This window comes from Paramisgurnus dabryanus, chromosome 3, assembly GCF_030506205.2.
Source record: "Paramisgurnus dabryanus chromosome 3, PD_genome_1.1, whole genome shotgun sequence".
Taxonomy (NCBI): domain Eukaryota; kingdom Metazoa; phylum Chordata; class Actinopteri; order Cypriniformes; family Cobitidae; genus Paramisgurnus; species Paramisgurnus dabryanus.
Genome location: NC_133339.1, coordinates 14,672,167 through 14,691,564, shown reverse-complemented (window position 1 = coordinate 14,691,564; position 19,398 = coordinate 14,672,167). Strand labels below are relative to the sequence as shown.

General features: G+C 35.9%; 2 protein-coding genes across 3 annotated transcripts in view; both read right to left on the bottom strand.

Annotated features, from left to right (window-relative positions):
• LOC135769049 (uncharacterized) overlaps positions 1-18,400 on the bottom strand; it is an 85,049-nt gene extending 66,649 nt beyond the window's left edge. Inside the window, exons 1-3 of one of the 2 annotated variants that reach the window (XR_010542356.2) lie at positions 18,031-18,400; positions 17,059-17,264; positions 4,558-5,232 (exon numbers count right to left, since the gene is read on the bottom strand). The gene's annotated coding sequence lies outside the window, so the exon portion shown is untranslated. Of the gene's footprint in view, positions 1-4,557; positions 5,233-17,058; positions 17,265-18,030 lie in introns of those variants that run through there. The other variant, XR_012336321.1, reaches the window with a different exon arrangement.
• LOC135769152 (uncharacterized) lies at positions 10,517-13,169 on the bottom strand. Its single transcript, XM_065278533.2, has one exon. The coding sequence runs from the start codon at positions 13,167-13,169 to the stop codon at positions 11,568-11,570; it is 1,602 nt and encodes a 533-aa protein (XP_065134605.2). The 3' UTR covers positions 10,517-11,567.
• Positions 18,401-19,398: the final 998 nt, after the last annotated feature.

The following is a 19,398-nucleotide window of genomic DNA, read 5'->3' as shown; positions in this document are numbered from 1 at the left end:
CAGCCTTATGTACCCTCTCGATCCCTGCGCTCTGCCACTGAGCGACGGCTTGTGGTGCCATCTCAAAAAGGGGGAAAAAACATTAGGGCATACCTTCTCAGGAGCTGTTCCACAGCTGTGGAATGAACTGCTGGCCGTGATTCAAACTGCTGACTCTGTAGCTGTCTTTAAGAATCGGCTAAAACCAATCTCTTCCGCCATTACCTCACTTCCTAATATAGGACTAACTGTCTTCATTTCTTTTTTTTTATTACTAACCAACCCTTGGCTATGTATATTGTGTTGAACTTGATGAGACTATTTCCAGTGCACTTATTTATTGCTGTTCTTGTGTTGCTATAATTGTTTATATTGTTTACCTGACTTGTAAGTTGCTTTGAACCAAAGCGATTGCTAAATGACTAAATGTAAATGTAAATACTTTGTGACCAAGAAACGGTAATATTAAGAAACGGCTATAACCATCTATTAAGTTGTTGTGAGATTCAAAATAGTCAAAAGTGTTACCTGTCATTCTGGCCTTCAACTCCGTAGCGATAGAAAGTAGTTCCCAAACAAAGAGGCTTTTAAAATAACTCCTTGTTGTTTTCTAGCTTTCTTTTTTCAAACGTGTGCGCAAGCCTAGTTATTCTCGTGCACGCTCTGTTTTCAAGTTTCTATCATTATTATACTGAACAATTGAGTGAGGACTCAAGATATGATCTTCAAAGGAGAAGTAGCTTGTTTCATTTGTCTAATAAATACTATTGTGAACACATTATCAAAAATAAACACACAAGGTTTTAGAAAATTTCAGCGTGATACCTTTTACCATTTGATTATAAGACTACTTTAGACAAATTGAGATGTTTACCGTGTCTGTGCAGTGCGTGACTTGTGCCAGTGCTAGCATCGCCAAACATAGCTTACATCAACTTTTACTAGCAGTGATTTTTAATGGTTTTCTCCAAATAGCAGTCAGTGGGCATCAGTGGGAAGCCCAACCTGTGCTTTTAGCACACGCAAACGTGTGAAATAGTATCCCAAAAAACACTATGGTCTTGTTTTTGTTTCTTCAGAGGCCTTTCTCTTCTTGTCATACAATTTGTAGACACTTTTTCTCTTGCGACCCTCAGACATTTTGAAAAAACACGGAGAGAACGGCGAGCTTCAATGAATGGCTGAAACCGTAGCTCACCACACATATACACCTGAAAGTGCGCATAAGCAGAAAGCGAAAACAACCTAGGGACGAGCACGTACAATGGCCTTATGTAAACATATCACCAGAATGATTGACAACTAGGAGGACCAATAGTCTTGATTATCCACCCGGAAAAAGAAAATCATCCGCTATACCTTTAACTAAGACGTTTGCTTTAAATTGCTTTCTGCACACTATGGTACAGAGTCAGTATCAAATCTGAGTCGTTAAACCAAAATGATAAAAACTTTGTGTAAACTCATGTAAATGATGCATGAATCTAATGCATTTACTGAACGTATGCACATGAATGACAATAGCCTATTTCATGTGGCTTGTTAATGGGTGCTTTGCATTTAAAACAGACAGTGCTTGTTTGAAAAAATTTTGGGGCACACAATGTGCATTTCTACATTTTCTCTCTTCTGTCTGAGACATTAGAAGACCCTGGTTATAAACTATTTTCTGTAGGCCGGTCATTTTTGACCAGAAACACCTAAAGTGAAACAAGGTGGGGAGTCTTTGTGAACAAAGTCAATAAATTTCAGTCCGGTGTAATAACTTTAACTACTATTTTTGTCTAAAAGAAAAATCTCTCTATAATGACGTGAACACAACATGAGGTTTAACTGTAGTAGAGCATTGCATGGAGATCACAGTCATTCAATTCACTGAAGGTTGCTTTGGATAAAACTCTTTACCTGATGTTTCAATCTAATTCTACTGAATCTATTATAGAGGGTTTCATCGGACGCACGTGATACACGTCTGGATCCGAACCTTACTTCCGGTTTCGTTTTTTAAATGGTCTGACTAGTTACTAAACTGATCTCTTGAACGAATGCCTCGTCGAAAATAACAAATGTTTTGGTTTCCTAGGTAATCTATGTGTTGTTTTTTTTTGCTCGTTATATAAATAAACGATGTTTAAAGAACTTTGTTATTATTTATTCTTAGCGGAGTTTACCGGAAGTTACGTGCGGACCGTGTTTATGTTGTTACTGCTGAAACGGTCTATAGATGCAGAAAGTTATCATCTCATGAATTTGGGTTTATTTTCCCTTCATGTTTCTCAATGTTTTTATGATTATTCCTCAACCATCAATAAAAAAGATTGAAAAATAGACACCAACCTATTTGTTCCTCAGTATCTTCATCCTTTATTCTGCATGGTTGTGGATCTGTCATCTTCTCAAGCTCCTCTTTCACCAGCATCAACATTATGTCATGAAGATTTCAGTTGTCACACATGGAGTGATTTCTCTCTGTGTTTGACTCCAGCATTTATTGGTGGATTGTTGTAGGAGGAGCTTCACTGAAGGTCTCAATCACTTTCACTTTATGGGTGTGAACTAGAAATGAAAGCAGAGGCAATAAAACATTTAATGTCAGTAAAACATTCACCATCTGTTTCAGACTTTTTATTGTTTCACTTTTTTAGTTTTATTTATGACAGATAATGGGGTTATTTCTAACGTTGACCCTGATGTTATGCTAAGATTGACTTATGTTATAGGGATGTAATGATTCACTTGTTCTCTCACGCATAAATTACAGATCTAAATGTTTGGTGTAGACCTGGGCGATTTTCTTTTTTTATTAATTTGAATAAACAGTTTCATGCAATTTTCAATACATTTAAATAGGGGGATTAAAGGTTTTGAATAGAAGTTGAAGTCAAAGTGAAATGATTAAGACATCATCTGATTATTGCAGCAGGGTTTTCCTGGATTGAAAATGAATCAGTACCCACCCAGATTACAAAAACACATTATTTTATTTACTTTTAATCTCTGGACGCTGTGGGAGAAGTAGAGAGCACCACTTTCTTTCTCACTCCTGCGCTTAAGCTCTCTGTTTCTCAGTTTTAATCTTCAAAAGCAAACAGACAAAAGTACAGATGACTGAAAACATGAACTAAACCTCACATAATACTTGTACCTAAATTATTGCTGCATGAGAAACATGTCTGCACTGGCAGCACAAAATGAGCTCAGTCTGAAGAAAAAATATGGTCCAAAAAATAATAGAAAGTTTTAAAGAATGGTTAGAAAAAGAAGTCCGTCATATGCCACAGTCACAGTAACCAAATATTCAGAGAAAATGCAACATTCTTGAACAAAGATTAAACATGTAACGTGATATGGTTTGAACCTTAACCCAAAAACCTTTAGTTTCCTTCAATGGATAATTGTGAGCCTGCCTATGAAAACCCAGCTGAAGTATTTATTTGTGGTTTATTGTTTTCTACATAAAATCATCCTATATAATATAAAGAACATTCTGTGAAAATATAAACTTGATATCTTTAATATTGACTGAGATATCTTTAATATTTACTGAGTAAGTTTATGTCAGCAATTGAAATCATAGTGAAATAAATGTTTGAAATCAAACTGTGATGCTGTTTATCTCACACTTAGATTTGAGACTTTAGGTTTTCACAGGCAGAGTATCACACGTGTAAAAGTCCGTTAGCAAGAAAATAATATCCTTCATCGGTGATAAACGAAACCTATTGAATTGACTGTTAGCGGTTGGCAACAAACATTAAAAGGAAGCTCCGTGAATAAATGATAAGTTACCTTTCTTTAAAGAAATGTGTAATGGTCAGCCCGTTCTCTCTCTGGCCTCTGTAGTCCCGTTTAGTTTCTGATTTTCAGACCTTTCTCTCTCATTTTACCATTTCACTCAGTGATTGACTAAAACTTTGTTTATAAGTTACTGGCGATTTGCTCAGCACCACGACAAGATCCTCCGCTGATCGCGCATGCGTATAAACGGACGTGCCTCTAGTCTTCAGACTACGAAAGACTGGACCAAACCATGCAGCGAATGGGGGGGGGGGGCTTTAGTGGAAATGCAGATATAAGCCATAACTTTGTTTTATTGGTAACTCTTTGTTAGGTACATTTATTATATCAATGATACTACAATTACTGTTAGGTCTACTTATAAAATATTTTCTCTGGGGTGTGTGCAGGCCCTTAGAATCATCCTAACCCCCCTTCCTTAGTGGCGCACTTGTGCATAATTTCTGTACAGATATTTTAAAAAGGTTAATTCATTTATTTTACCATAATGATAACTTCTTTGAATTTGTTTTTTAAACACATCGTAGCTAACAATCAGAACGTTCCCTGCTGGTTAGCCAGGAAAGTTCTCTTAACTTAAATAGAACGTTCCCCTTAGGTTGCGAAACGTTCTCGGAACCTAAAGGGAACGTTCTATTTACGTTTAGAAAACTTTCCTGGCTAACCAGCAAGGAACATTCCCAGAGGTTCTCCTAACCTCTACATTCTGATGCCTGTGCATAAATCAATCAATCAACAAACCATTTTCTCTACATTGTTCATTGTTCTTAATACATAAGAATTTGATAAACCATACATTTTATCATAAATATAAAACAAATATAAATCAAATATAAATATAAATCACATAAAAACACTTAATGATATCTGACATAAAACATTAATAAAAAAATTACACTGTTTACGAAACAATAATTTATTTTACAAATGGTTTAAGGCATAAGAGAAGTGTGATGTTCAGTCCAAATTCACAGCACTAAAACTAAAATTAGATTTACACGTTCCCCATCAAAAATACATCATCAACCATTTCTTTATAACTTCAACAGACTGTCTATATGGGAATATTTTAAAAACAAGGTTATGCTCCCAAATTCTAAAAGGGGGAAATACATTGCAAAGGCCAGTAAAAACAAGCAACATTCTGTAAGCAGTAAAGTTCTTATTTCAAATATATTCATAAATAAAAACGTAATGTATGAAGCACGGAAATAAATGATCAAAACAAAAGATTTATTGACTGCAATATTTTTGCAGTCATGTGGATGACTTAATCAGACTTGTGTTTGATGAGGTATTTTAAGATAAGCTGAAGGAAACCCTGATTCCAATGGACCTGGCATCACAGTTTTAGAGACCTTCAAAGGAGGACGTGATTGCATGCCATGCCATTCAGTATAGGGGTCGTCTGAAGCCAACATTCTGACCAGTCTGATCAGGAAGCTCCAAGCGTATCTGAAGAACAACACATGACAGGATGATAACCCTACTGTATAGTGTCGTCTTATATAGCACCAGCTGACAAAGCTTTGATATGCCATTTATCTGTATAGATAGCTGTAATCTGTAAGAAGTGAATTGATCAATTTTTGAGAGAAGAACACAATGTGGTTATTATAGTATGTTTATTTGTATATTGTTTAACATTTAAATATATATTTGTAATAAATAAAAAAGCTTTTGGGTACTTTGTTACTATAATGCTACTTTAGTGTTATTAGTTTAAAAATGTAATAAAACTAATAAACACTTACTCTAGTGTCCTGCGCATCGAAGGCCCATAGTCGGTGCTATAAATCTTCTGTGTACTATAAATTGTCTGATGATGAATCACGCCGTTAAGAGGCCCTGGAACCTGTTGCATTCTCCTTAAAACCTTATAGCACTTATAAGTAAGCCGTGTTTCACAATAAAGTTTACCATACTGCCCTACAAAGGCTAAGTGCAGTAACTACGCAAACACTGAAACTGAGAAAAATGCCCTTAAAGTTTTTTACACCAGCCAGTCAAACATGTTACTGCAATTTTGGGACACATGTTTCTCTGAAACGGGACAAAATTTAACCAAGAAACTTTGTCACAACACACAACAGATCTCACAAAGTCCATTTTAACCCTTAACTCAATTTTGACCAAATGCGTAGTTATTGCACTTTGGCTTTGTAGGGCAGCATAGTGAAATAATGTAGAATGCTACATTTGGTGTTTCCATAGAGTTATTGATATAATTACCTTTTGAATGTCTTTGCAACACATTTTTGTCTTCGCTTAGCATTGTGGCAGAGTAAAAGACACCTAAAGAAGTTAAATCCAATCACGATTATTGACAGACATCTTTTATACCGTAACGGCCGTCTGAACTCTCTGGATCGAGCTCAAAGTGGTAAGGCAGTACAGACACCATCGTTTATAGAGAAATATAACTGCTTGTTTACGTTCATTATATATATATATATATATATATATATATATATATATATATATATATATATATATATATATATATATATATATATATATATATATATATATATATATATATATATATATATATATAAATGCAAAAACCTTGCTTGTTTTCCTACTTTAAAAAATGAATATACGGTTCAGGCAACACGTACGACGATTAATGCATTTATTACAAGATGAAATATGATATAAGACACAACCATTCATTTAAAAGTACAAAACTTTTGTACAACATGAAGTAAACACAAGTAAAAAAGGTTCAAGTACAAAGGCAGTGATTCAGTGTTAAGATTCTATAGGAAATATATGTGATTAAGTTATAAAACTTAAATTTAACATCAGTTAAAACGATAATAACAAATAACAGAATTCATATGAATAAGAAAGAGAAATAAATTGATGACACCAAAAAATGCCAGTAGATATATCCAAAGGGAATATTTCATGTTTGACCATCAGATACTGAAGGGCAGAGCAGCTGCACTGAGCTAGCAGCAAATTTCAGAAGGACTTGCATAGATGAATCTGCCCTTGATGGTGTACACAGCGCTGACGGCCCGCTGATCAACTTGAACTCAAATATCCAAAATCATCAGAGGAAATGTTAATATATTATGCGCTAGCTTTACTAACTGACCACAGATTTGAAGTTTATTCATCTATATTCTTGACTAAATAGCTACATTTTATGACACAGAAAGAGTAATATTTTAAATATTTGCAGGTTTTAACCCTTGTGCATTGTTCAAATTTACTACCCTTTCGTGTTGTTAGTGGATGAAAACATCCACTAAATTCAACGGCTATAAAAATGTATCGGATGAATATTTTTTCCAAATTTTTTTACATAAATCTGTTAATCAACCTCAGTACTGATCAAAACTTCAAAATCTTCACAAAAATTCAATGATTTTAACTCTTTAATTGCCAAGTTTATAAGTGGTGTCACTGATTTGGGGAAAAAACACACACAAAATGACCGATTTTCAATATAAAATGTGATTGTAAACTGGATTTTTTTAAACCTTTTTCACAGTCTTGGGCATGCCAAAGATTGGTAAAAACATTGGCTTTGAAGCATTTTTAGTTTTTGTGCAGCAGCAGTTAAAAAAATTTTCTCCCTCATTTATTGTTATTGGCTGTTTTTGCCCCATTGACTTCCATTATAACCACATTTTTTGATTGCAGAGCTATGACACCTTTTTATCATGCATTTTTGAATGTTGTTGTTTTTTCCTTTTGCTAAGAGGTCAAATTAGTCATTTTTACTGTTGATCACCATGTGGCACTATTAACCCTTTAGTAGCCCTGTGCAAAAACAAAGCTTAATTTCTGGCTTGTACATTGTGTTTTATGGAGTATAACTCCATAATAAAAGCATATTTGTGTGTGTGTGTGTGTGTGTGTGTGTGTGTGTGTGTGCGCGTATGTGTGCGTGTGTGTGTGTGTGTGTGTGTGTGTGTGTGTGTGTGTGTGTGTGTGTGTGTGTGCGTGCATATGTGTGCGTATGTGCATGAAAAAAAGATATTCTGTAAAAATCTTCTCTGCATTAGACATTAGATTTATGAACATCATTATTATGAACACATAAGTGTTTAGTCATTCCAACAGGACTTGCAGCATATCACTTGGTGCTCTCTGCAAGTTTGTCTGGAGGGACAGCAACTCATGCACGAGGGAGGTGAAAAGCTGTTTAGGAGAAGGCTTTCCTAGAAGACCTGGGAAAATCTCTGCAGCAATATTGAGGAGAGAGCATCACCCTCGCACACCAGTTGCTACTGCACTGGTGAGAGAGATTCAGTCTCCTGCAGCTGTCTCTCCAGACACAAATCCACAGACACCAGCAGGCAGGGCCGGCCCTGGGCATAGGCGGAATAGGCAAATGCTAAGGGCGCCGCCGACCCCTTGGGGCGTCCGTGCGCCCAAATTATTATTTTTTTAATATATGTATATAAACATTTAACTATAAATATTTATATATTTTATTATATAAATATTTTGCACAAGAAAACAGCAGTTAATAATGAATTATTAGTAGCATAGTATCTCGGAAGATCGTGCTTGTTAAATAGATCTGTGGCTACTGCACTGAAGCGGCAGTTTAAAATATAAACCCAGAATTCAGCGAACGTCAAGAACAAGAAAACGGAAACAACAATCAGACAGAGACGCGGAATTTACATAATGTTACACAGACCATGTTTAAATTTCAATGTTTCTGCACAGAAATACCAACTTGTTCACTTTGTTTGGTATTAATAAGCTGCGCATTGGAGTGCTGGCCGCGGTGCTGAAGACGCGCTCGGACGGAGTACTGGTGGCAGCACAGATATTTACGTGCAACCTATTGGAAACTATTATTCGTTATTATATAATTATTATTCGTTATTTTACTTTATTACTTCCTCTTAAGAAGAGTTTTGCAATTTTATTTCAATATTTCTCTTTATATAAATACTATTTTGTACTTAAATCTATAATTTCATTATTTTACTAACCCAACTAACTCATCTGAAAAAAATATATCTCTTTACAAAAAAACTTGTTTTCTTCTATTTAAAAGCTGTAATTTCGTTATTTTACTAACCCAACTAATGACTCCTCCACTTTCCAATAGATTGCACGCAGATATCTGTGTATATGTGCCATCACGCGTCTTCAGCACCGCGGGGAGCAGCCAGCACTCCAATGTGCAGCTTATTAATACCAGACAAAGTTGGTATTTCTGTCCAGAAACATTGAAATTTATACATGGTCCGTGTAACGTAATTTAAATCCCGCGTCTTGGCCTTATTGTTTTTCTCTTGTTCTTGACGTTCGCTGAATTCTGGGTTTATATTTTAAACTTCCGCTCCAGTGCAATAGCCACAACGCTATTTAACAATGAGCACAATCTCCCGAGACACTACAACATGCTACTAATAATTCATTAATAAGAGCTGTTTTCTTGTACACAATTAAATATTTTAAGTTAAATGTACAATGTTAAAACATGTAAAAAAGACAAGATTTTAACAATGTCAAGATCAAATGCCTGAGTAACAGGGTATTGTGTGTATGTGTTTGTGTGTTTGTGTGTGTTTCCAAAATATTTTCAAAATAAAGAAAAACAAGACAAAGCTGTGCAGTTTGTTTCTGTGTAAGTTATGAACAAAATGATTGGAACACAATTGTGATTCTGTGATTCTAAAGGGCACCAGGTGAAATCTTGCCTAGGGCAGCAAATTAGCCAGGGCCGGCCCTGCCAGCAGGCACCAGCAGCTCAGAAGTGAAGAGGGGAACATGCAATTGGTGCAAAGAACAAACATGTCAGCACTTGCATCTGTTGTGGTGGACACACTTGCAGAGAGCACCAAGTGATATGCTGCAAGTCCTGCTGGAAATACTGAACACACACACACATACACACATACACACTAAAAGTTAGTTTGATTGTTTAGTTCTCCATCCATCCTCTACTCTTGCTTCATTGTTCAATTTATTTGAAGTTGTTTTTGTGTTCATAATAAATGATGTTCATAAATCCGATGCAGAGAAGATTTTTACAGAAAATTTCCCTAACCCCAACCATCACAAAAACCCTTCTCCTACTTCACATTTTCAGGAAACATCATTTTGTTTGATTTATAAACTTGTTTCCTCATGGGGACATCAAAATGTCCCCACAAGGTCACAAAAACACTGGTATTCCTATCTTGTCCCCACAACGTGATAATTACCAGGTACACACACACACACACACACACACACACACACACACACACACACACACACACACACACACACACACGCACACACACACACACACAATAATATGCTTTTATTATGGAGTTATACTCCATATAACTCAATGTACAAGTCAGAAATTAAGCTTTGTTTTTGCACAGGGCTACTAAAGGGTTAATAGTTGCCACATGGTGATAAACTGTAAAAATTACAAATTTGACCTCTTAGCAAAAGGAAAAAAATCCAACATTCAAAAATGCATGATAAAAAGGTGTCATAGCTCTGCAATCAAAAAATGTGGTTATAATGGAAGTCAATGGGGCAAAAACAGCCAATAACAATAAACGAGGGAGAAAAAAATTAAAACTGATGCTACACAAAAACTAAAAATGTTTCAAAGCCAATGTTTTTACCAATCTTAGACATGGTCAAGACTCTGAAAAAGGTAATCAAAAATCCAGTATACAATCACTTTTTATAATGAAAATCTGTCATTTTGTGTGTGTTTTTTCCCCAAATCATTGACACACCTTATAAACTTGGCAATTAAAGGGTTAAAATCATGGAATTTTTGTGAAGATTTGGTAGTTTTGATCAGTACTGAGGTTGATTAACAGATTTATGAAAAAAAATTTGGAAAAAATATTCATCTGATAAATTTTTACAGCCGTTGAATTTAGTGGATGTTTTCATCCACTAACAACACGAAAGGGTAGTAAATTTGCCCACGGTATATCGTTGAGTTTTTAAAAAATTTCAAAGCATTTTCTTAAAATATATGTAAATATAAGATTTGTCACCAAAAATCATTCAAAGTTACGGCCAAATTAAGAGTAAAAAAAACTCTGTAGTGGATGAAAACATCCCCAACAACACATGAGGGTTAAGCTCCACTGCCTTTGACGTGAAATGCATTCTGGGAAAGTCCACACAAGTCACCTCCTGATGCATCCTTGATAAAATCTGCGGATCAAGAACACATCTGGGGATGTTAAGTGAACTTGACTTGATGTGAACTTAGAATTAGAGCAGTACTTGGGCCACGACTGATAACGTTTCACAAGTACAGACTAGAACGCAAACTGGCCTTGTCTCAAATGGCGCAGTTCTTGTGGACTTTCGGTCTCATGGCCTTAAATTGCGAATGCTCTCTTAGACTACGAGACTTCGGCGAAGCCCGCACTGCACCAGGGTTCGCGCACTCTACCAACCCAGAAGTCCTTGCGGAAGAGAAATCAGACCAATCAGATGATGGAAGGGAGGAGTTCACACTGATGGGCATCTTCTATTCTATGATGCTCGAGTCTGTCCCAAAATATGACTCCGGTGCACCCTCTTGGACCCACTTCAAGGTCCCTAAGGTCTGCACTACTTGATGTCATCAAAGTGTGGACTCTGAGACGGTCAACAAGTCCGGAGTGTGCCATTTGGACACCATTAAGAAACGGCCTGAATCTTTTTTGCCGTACACCATTTTGGGCTTTTGTGCACATGTAGACTTTTAGTAAGGATCCTCCAGACAGTTTTATTAATAAGACCTCAGCTGATTTATAAACTTTGTTCCCATATCCACACTGTTGACACATGAATGGTTTCTACTGAGTGTGAAATCTTGCGTGTCTTTTAAGGGTAGCTTTTGTTTTTAAACTCTTTTTACACTCATGGCATGTGAAAGGTTTCTCTTCAGTGTGAGTGCTCAAATGTACATTAAGGTAAGATTTTGTCTTGAAACTCTTTCCACACTGATGACACACGTATGGTTTCTCTCCAGTGTGAATTCTTAGGTGTCTATTAAGGTACAATTTTTTTATAAAACTCTTTCCACAGTGATGACAAGTGTAAGGTTTCTCTCCAGTGTGAACTCTAATGTGGGTCTTAAGTTGACTTTTATCTGGGAAACTCTTGTCACAATGCTGGCACGGATGTGACATTTCCCCCCTGTGAGCTTTCATGTGTCGGCTAAGGCCTGATTGATAGGTGAAACTCTTTCCACAATGTTGACATCTGTAAGGTTTCTCTCCAGTGTGATTTCTCATGTGAGTCTCAAGTCCACGTTTATCACTGAAACTCTTTCCACACTGAGGACATGCGTGAGGTTTCTCTCCTTTGTGAATTTTCATGTGTCTTATAAGGCTACATTTAGTTCTGAAACTCTTTTCACACTCATGGCATGTGTAAGGTCTCTCTCCAGTGTGAATCCTCGTGTGTATCTTAAGGTTATTTTCAATAGAGAAACTCTTTCCACATTGTTGACAAGTGTAAGGTTTCTCTCCGGTGTGAGACCTCATGTGTATCTTAAGGTTAACTGCAATTGTAAAACTCTTTTCACAGTGATGGCATGGGTGTCTTTTCTCTCCAGTGTGAACCCTCATGTGTATCTTAAGTTGACTTTTATCTCTGAAACTCTTTCCACAGAGATGACATGTGTAAGGTTTCTCTCCAGTATGAACTCTAATGTGTATCTTAAGTTGACTTTTGTCTCGGAAACTCTTTTCACAATGCTGGCATGCATATAACATTTCCCCACTGTGAATTTTCTTGTGCCGGCTAAGGCTCGATTGATAGGTGAAACTCTTTCCACACTGTTGACATCTGAAAGGCTTTTCCCCAGTGTGAATCCTCATGTGAGTCTCAAGTCTATGTTTATCACTGAAACTCTTTCCACACTGAGGACACGCGTGATGTTTCTCTCCTTTGTGAATTTTCATGTGTGTTATAAGGCTACATTTAATTCTGAAACTCTTTTTACACTCATGGCATGTGAACGGTTTCTCTCCAGTGTGAATCCTGGTGTGTATCTTAAGGTTACTTTCAATAGAGAAACTCTTTCCACATTGTTGACAACTGTAAGGTTTCTCTCCAGTGTGAGACCTCATGTGTATCTTAAGTTCAGCTGCAGTTGTAAAACTCTTTCCACACTGATGGCACACGTGTCGTTTCTCTCCAGTGTGAATCCTCATGTGTGCTTTAAGGTTATCTTTTCTTCTAAAACTCTTTCCACACTGTTGACATGTGAAAGGTTTCTCTTCACTGTGAGTCCTCTTGTGATCTGCAGGGCCTTCATCTTCACTAAAACTATTTTCACACTTTATGTCTTCTTCCTTAAGAGTTTCATCCTGTGAAACATTATGGTTTATTTTTACAATCTGATGTTTCTCATCTACTTCAGCTTGACTCTCCTCTTTCACTTCCATCATATCTAAAATGAAGACAGTAAATAGTTCATATTGATAAACCAGAGTGACAAAACACATTTGAGATGTCATGTATTCATGTTATTTTTAATGTGAAGTACATTATGTCATTTCTATTGTCAATTTCTGCTCTTGTAGTTTATCTCTTGTGCTGTGTTCAAAACCCTTTAACACTTCTGGTGTTTCCAATATCACCAAATATTGGATTCTATGTCTTTTTGTCAACTTGTTTTTTAATTAATTAATAATTTTTTAATTAATTAATCATAGGCCTAAATAATATTAGCTTATGCACCTCAATATTTTAGTGAAAATAGTAAAAATATGTTAAACATTTGCAGTGTTGATCACCATGGGCGTTGTTAGGCCATTTTTAGGGGGCTTTAGCCACATTACTAAAAACAAATATTAAGAAAATAGTAACCCCAATAAGTACCTTGGGGTCAATCTTACCCCCAAGACACTTTTCTTTAGTTATACAATTTGGTTCCCTTCATCTCAGTGGAATAAGATTTTGTAATTTTTCCAGATTATCTGTGAAGATTCATGTAGAAAAACTGGTCTTGATTCGGTCGTTCTAAAGAGGTGTAAAAATGTTACTTAAATAGTCCCTTGGGGGTAAAAATGACCCCAATTGAAAATGAATGGGAAATTGTAAAAAAAAACTATGTATCTAGAATAAATCTAAAATAAATTTTAACACAGAAAGGTAGGCCTGGTACTAGAGCACAACTGCAACATAGAAAAGACATGCTCAATCACACAAACAGACAAACACAAAGGTATTTGGCAAAAAACAGCCACAGATGCAAAACAAAGATGTAAAATGCATACACAGGTGTGTGCGTGTGAAGTCACAAACACGCAAGCGCACACACGCAAACACACGCACACACGCAAACGCACGGACACACACTCACTTACATTCAGTCAACAGTGGTGGCTGGTGACTTCTTTTTCTGAGGGCGCACAATGCGAAGTTCGTCACAACATGTATGTAGCCCGTCATGTGTGTGGTACGTAATTTCAAAATGTGTGTTCTGCACTTTGAGAGATCGTATGTGCATCACGTGTCCTGCCAAAATAAGTGTCTGCTGCAGACGCGTCAAAGGGTTTATGATAAAAGAGACGCTCGCGTTTGCCAGATACTCGCATAATCTCATGCGTAATCAGAGTTTAATGTTAAGGGAGTGTCTTTTGGAACATGAGCGTCTCTTTTATCATAAACGGTTTTGATGCGTGTGCAGCAGGCACTTATTTTGACAAAACACGTGATGCACACATGATCTCTCAACACGCAGGACACATATTTTGGAAAAGGGAACCACACACGATACTCCGAACACTTATTTTGAATTCGCGCCCCTCGGATGAGGAGTCACAAGCCGCCACTGTCAGTCAAATTTCTATGGCATTTTCTAAAAACAGACATTTCAAAATGCATCGAAAACTACAAAAAAATCAACTATTTGAAATAATATTTATTTTTAATGTCCTTTCTAATGTTTCTATTAACACAAATTCACAAAATGTTTCACTTAAGTAGTGATGTGAGCAGTTGCCCATATCCAGTGAAATGAATGGGTCTCTATGGGCATCTGATGGTCGAAATGATTTAATTCCTAAACTGTAATTCTTTTAGGTTTTTACACGCAAGCTAATGGTGTAGTTGAGGAATTTATTGATAAACAGGTACAAACACAGAACACAGCATTAATGTATAGATAAGAAGTAAACAAAAAAATAAATTATTTGTATTATTGAAAATGTATATATTTTGTAATCACTCTTTTAATTCATGGGGTCATTTTTACCCCCGCAGAACTATAACGTATACAGGAAAAAAGGGGCTTATGAGTGTTAATGTACGTTGCAAATTTTACATAATGATTTCACCGTAGGCTGGATGAAGGTGCATAGTATTAGTCTTCAACTCATCTTGTAAATATACTTATGCCACAATAGTTAGCCTGTCTGAAACCGATATATATAAAATGTGTTTGGACATACTTTTGTTTTGTTTTAAATGAAAACGCTATTAATTTAAAAATAAGCAAATAATTTCATCTGCTCATGTCTCATCTAGTGCGTAAAAAGTGATGTAATAATATTTTCATGTGGTACATGTAGTAGTTTAATATGTTTATTATGGTTTGTTCAAATAACTTACAATGTGTTGAATGAGGAAGACGCTGCCGACTGTCTGACCACGTGAAGCTCGCCGTGTCGCCATAAAAACTCAAACAAGTCCATTAAAAATTGCAGTTTAAACCAGAGGGGTAGTTGTGACATTTTAAACCATCCCCTAAAAAGGTTAAAATCACGAAGTCTTGGTAAATTCCATGTACAAACACTCGACTGACTTTCCCATTGTAAAGATACTGGTATGTCTCTGTGCTTTAATATTTGCGCATTGAAGACCCGTCACCTCCGATCAACAACACGAAATGATTGAATATATCTTCATATATCAAGCCACTTCTTAATTTCATTCTCACACTGGTTCATACATGGCAGGTGTAAGTTAGTAAATATTAACTGTTTAATTCATGTTTTATGCGTGCTCCCAAAACACTGTTTTCTACAGGCTGGCTATTGAAACGGATCTCTTGCACAAAAAAAAAAAAAGTCACATCACTTACCTCCATGTTCGAAAAAAAGGTAGATAATAAAGAGATAAACTGTGTTTGACTGGACTGCAGCCTTGAACTGAGAAAACATGACGTGCATCGAGCTAAATGAGTTCATGTTTGCGTCTTTTTGGTTTACGGACAAATAAACATGTCTCAAAATAGCTGTGTTTTAGAGTATTATAGTTTACTACAGTTAAAACAAAAAAGGCATGTTTACTGTAGTGAAATCATGGTTTTGCTAATAGTAATTAATACACCAAAAACATGGTTACTACACTTTCACCACAAAGAAAAACATGTTTTTTTTGCGTAAGGGTTATAGTAGACCTACCTGTTGAAGTCATAAGATTCATTCATGCTTTTTTGTTCTTTCATCGACCCCGTAAAGTATTCGTGGTCAACCTATTTCAATTCCAGCCCTGCCACTATTTGTTTCTTCAGAGGCATTTCTCTTCTTGTCATTCAATTACAAAAAAAGCAAAAACTACCTAGGGACGAGCACGTACAAGGGCCTTAAATAAAAATATCACCAGAATGATTGACAACTAGGAGGACAGTCATTGATTATCCACCCGGAAAAATAAAATTCTCCGCTATACCTTTAACTAGGACGTTTGCTTTAAATTGCTTTCTGCACACTATGGTACAGAGTCATTATCAAATCTGAGTCGTTAAACTAAAATGACAAAAACCTTGTGTGAACTCATGTAAATGATGCATGCATCTATTGCATTTACTGAACGTATGTACATGAATGACAATATAGCCTATTTCATGTGCCTTGTTAATGGGCGCTTTGCATTTTTTGGGGCACACAATGTGCATCTCTTCCTTTTCTCTCCACTGTCTGAGACATTAGAAGACCCTGATTATAAACTATTTTCTGTAGGCCGGTCATTTATGACCAGAAACACCTCAAGAGTAACAAGGTGGGGAGTCTTTTTGAACAAAGTCAATACATTTCAGTCTAATGCAATAACATTAACTACTATTAAAAGTGTAAAAGAAAATGATCTCCATAATGACGTGAACACAACATGAGGTTTAACTGTAGAAGAGCATTACATGGAGATCACAGTCATTCAATCCACTGAAGGTTGCTTTGGATAAAACTCTTTACCTGATGTTTCAATCTAATTCTACTGAATCTATTATAGATGCAGAAAGTTATCATCTCATGAATTTCCCCTCATGTTTCTCAATGTTTTTATGATTATTCCTCAACCATCTAAGAAGAAGATTGAAAAATAGACACCAACCTATTTGTTCCTCAGTATCTTCATCCTTTATTCTGCATGGCTGTGGATCTGTCATCTTCTCAAGCTCTTCTTTCACCAGCATCAACATTATGTCATGAAGATTTCAGTTGTCACACATGGAGTGATTTCTCTGTGTGTTTGACTCCAGCATTTATTGGTGGATTGTTGTAGCTTCACTGAAGGTCTCAATCACTTTATGGGTGTGGCTGGAGATTTTAGAGAGGCTTTGTCAGTAAAACATTCATAGAGGTAGGGATGCACCAAAATTTCAGCTGTCAAAACTTTTCAGCCGAAAAATGGCATTACTGGTTTCCCTGTAGGTTATTTTTGAATTACTTGTAAAAATTTAAATTACTTGTAAAGCCAAGTTGATTATATTTAAGAATTTAAATGCAAAAGGTGTAAATATACATCTGCTTTCTTTAACTGTATCTCAAGACAATCTGAACATGTGAAAATTCTTAGACTAAAAAATAAAGACAATGTATCGTTGTTTCATAAAACTTTAAAGTGTAATCATTGAAGTTGTTTTTAGTCATGAAATGTAATGTGACACATTCTGGATGTCAAAACTTGTTCTTACATCTGTGTGAACACGAGAGGAACCGACATGCAGTCAATGAAAACCACCAAGTCATACAAATGTTCAGAAAATGTATTCTAGCTGCAGGATCTATTGAAGCATGATTTGTTTCACACGTTTTAAACTTTAACGTATCAATTATTAATTTATTAAATTATTTAAAGTAATGAAGTACTTTTACTCACTACTCAAGTAACTTATATCAACATTTAATAAATGTAGTGGATTTAAAAGTATGATAATACAGGAAAGTAAAAGAAAAACACAAAGTGCATCCTTGAAAATGTCCTTTTAAAAGCAACAGTACTTAGTACTTTACACCTGCATTTTACAAGCCTCATCCTATTTAAATCACAAACATTTGTGTAGCCCCTATTCTCCAAACTTACATGAAACAGTCCGAAGTAATAACGAGTCAACTCCTCGGGGTAAAAATGCGGGCAGAACTTCTGATTACAAGCAAGATTCTCGTTTTTAAATCCTCCAAGAAACGCGAAAATCGCGTCTATTCTCCTCATAAATTTCTCTCGTCTCTTCTTCTTCTTCTTCTTCTGGTGTTTTATGGCGGTTTGGCAAACCAACGAAAAGGTGCATTACTGCCACCTACTGATCTGGAGTGTGGAGTGAGCATAGATTTGGAAGAAAAAAAAAAAATTATTTAAAACCTAAATTCTGTTTATTATTCCTATGTTTTTCAAATATTTAAATAATACTTCTTGAATTCTTGATTGCCTACCCTCTTTTCCTAACAATACTTTTAATGAAATATTTTCAACTCCCATACATCGTAATTCTTGTATTAATTGAAATCTCTCCCTTTCATATGCAGAACACTCAATAATATGAATTACTGTTTCTAATTATCCACACTTGTCACATTCTCCCGATTCATGTTTAACTATTTTAAATAGACTATAGTTTAATGCTGTATGTCCAATTCTTCGTCTTGAGATAATGACATCCTTCTTTCTATTTCCATTCCACTTCCTCCCATTTCCAACCTTCTCCTGTATCTGAAAGAGATGTCTTCCTTTAGTTTCATTATTCCACATCTTTTGCCATTTCTTATTTACTTCAAACGAAATCACGCTCTTGAATTCTGTTTTACTCAAAGCTACTTCTCTCGTCTCGTCTTATCTTCTTCTCTTTTAAAGCCGGTTGGCATTCAGTTTATAGGCGCATTACCGCCCCCTCTGCTTCGGAGCGTGGATTTTAATTATATACAATACCAAATTAACTCAAATACACACATACAAAAATATTCCAATAAATACATTTGATAACATTTTCTAAATATTCTCTTACTTTGTTTTCCTATACACTACTTTTATCCATTCATAATTTATCCCTCACGTTCCCTTATGTTCCCACAAATGTCTCTGTTCTCTCTCTGAACATCCTCAAAACCAGTGGTGTAGTCTAGATTTTTGTAGTGAGTATACTGTGATTTTTCCCTCTAACCCTTATGCTCACTCGTCCTAGCGCGACACCTCATAAGCACCACCACACTCACAGATGCATACAGTAAAGATATTCATGTAACTTAGAGCATTCTGAAAGTGTACTCATAAACACATAAACTGAATGTGTTCTCAACATGCCAGTTTATTATAAGAAAAAAAAGACTTTAGAGCCAATGGGTTTACAGCTGGGGAAACTGGACAAAAGTTACTTAACTGTTAATTAAAAATAAATAAACTGTTTACAATCTTCAATCCGTGGCAAACACATGCATTGAAGGAGAAAAATTGACATGA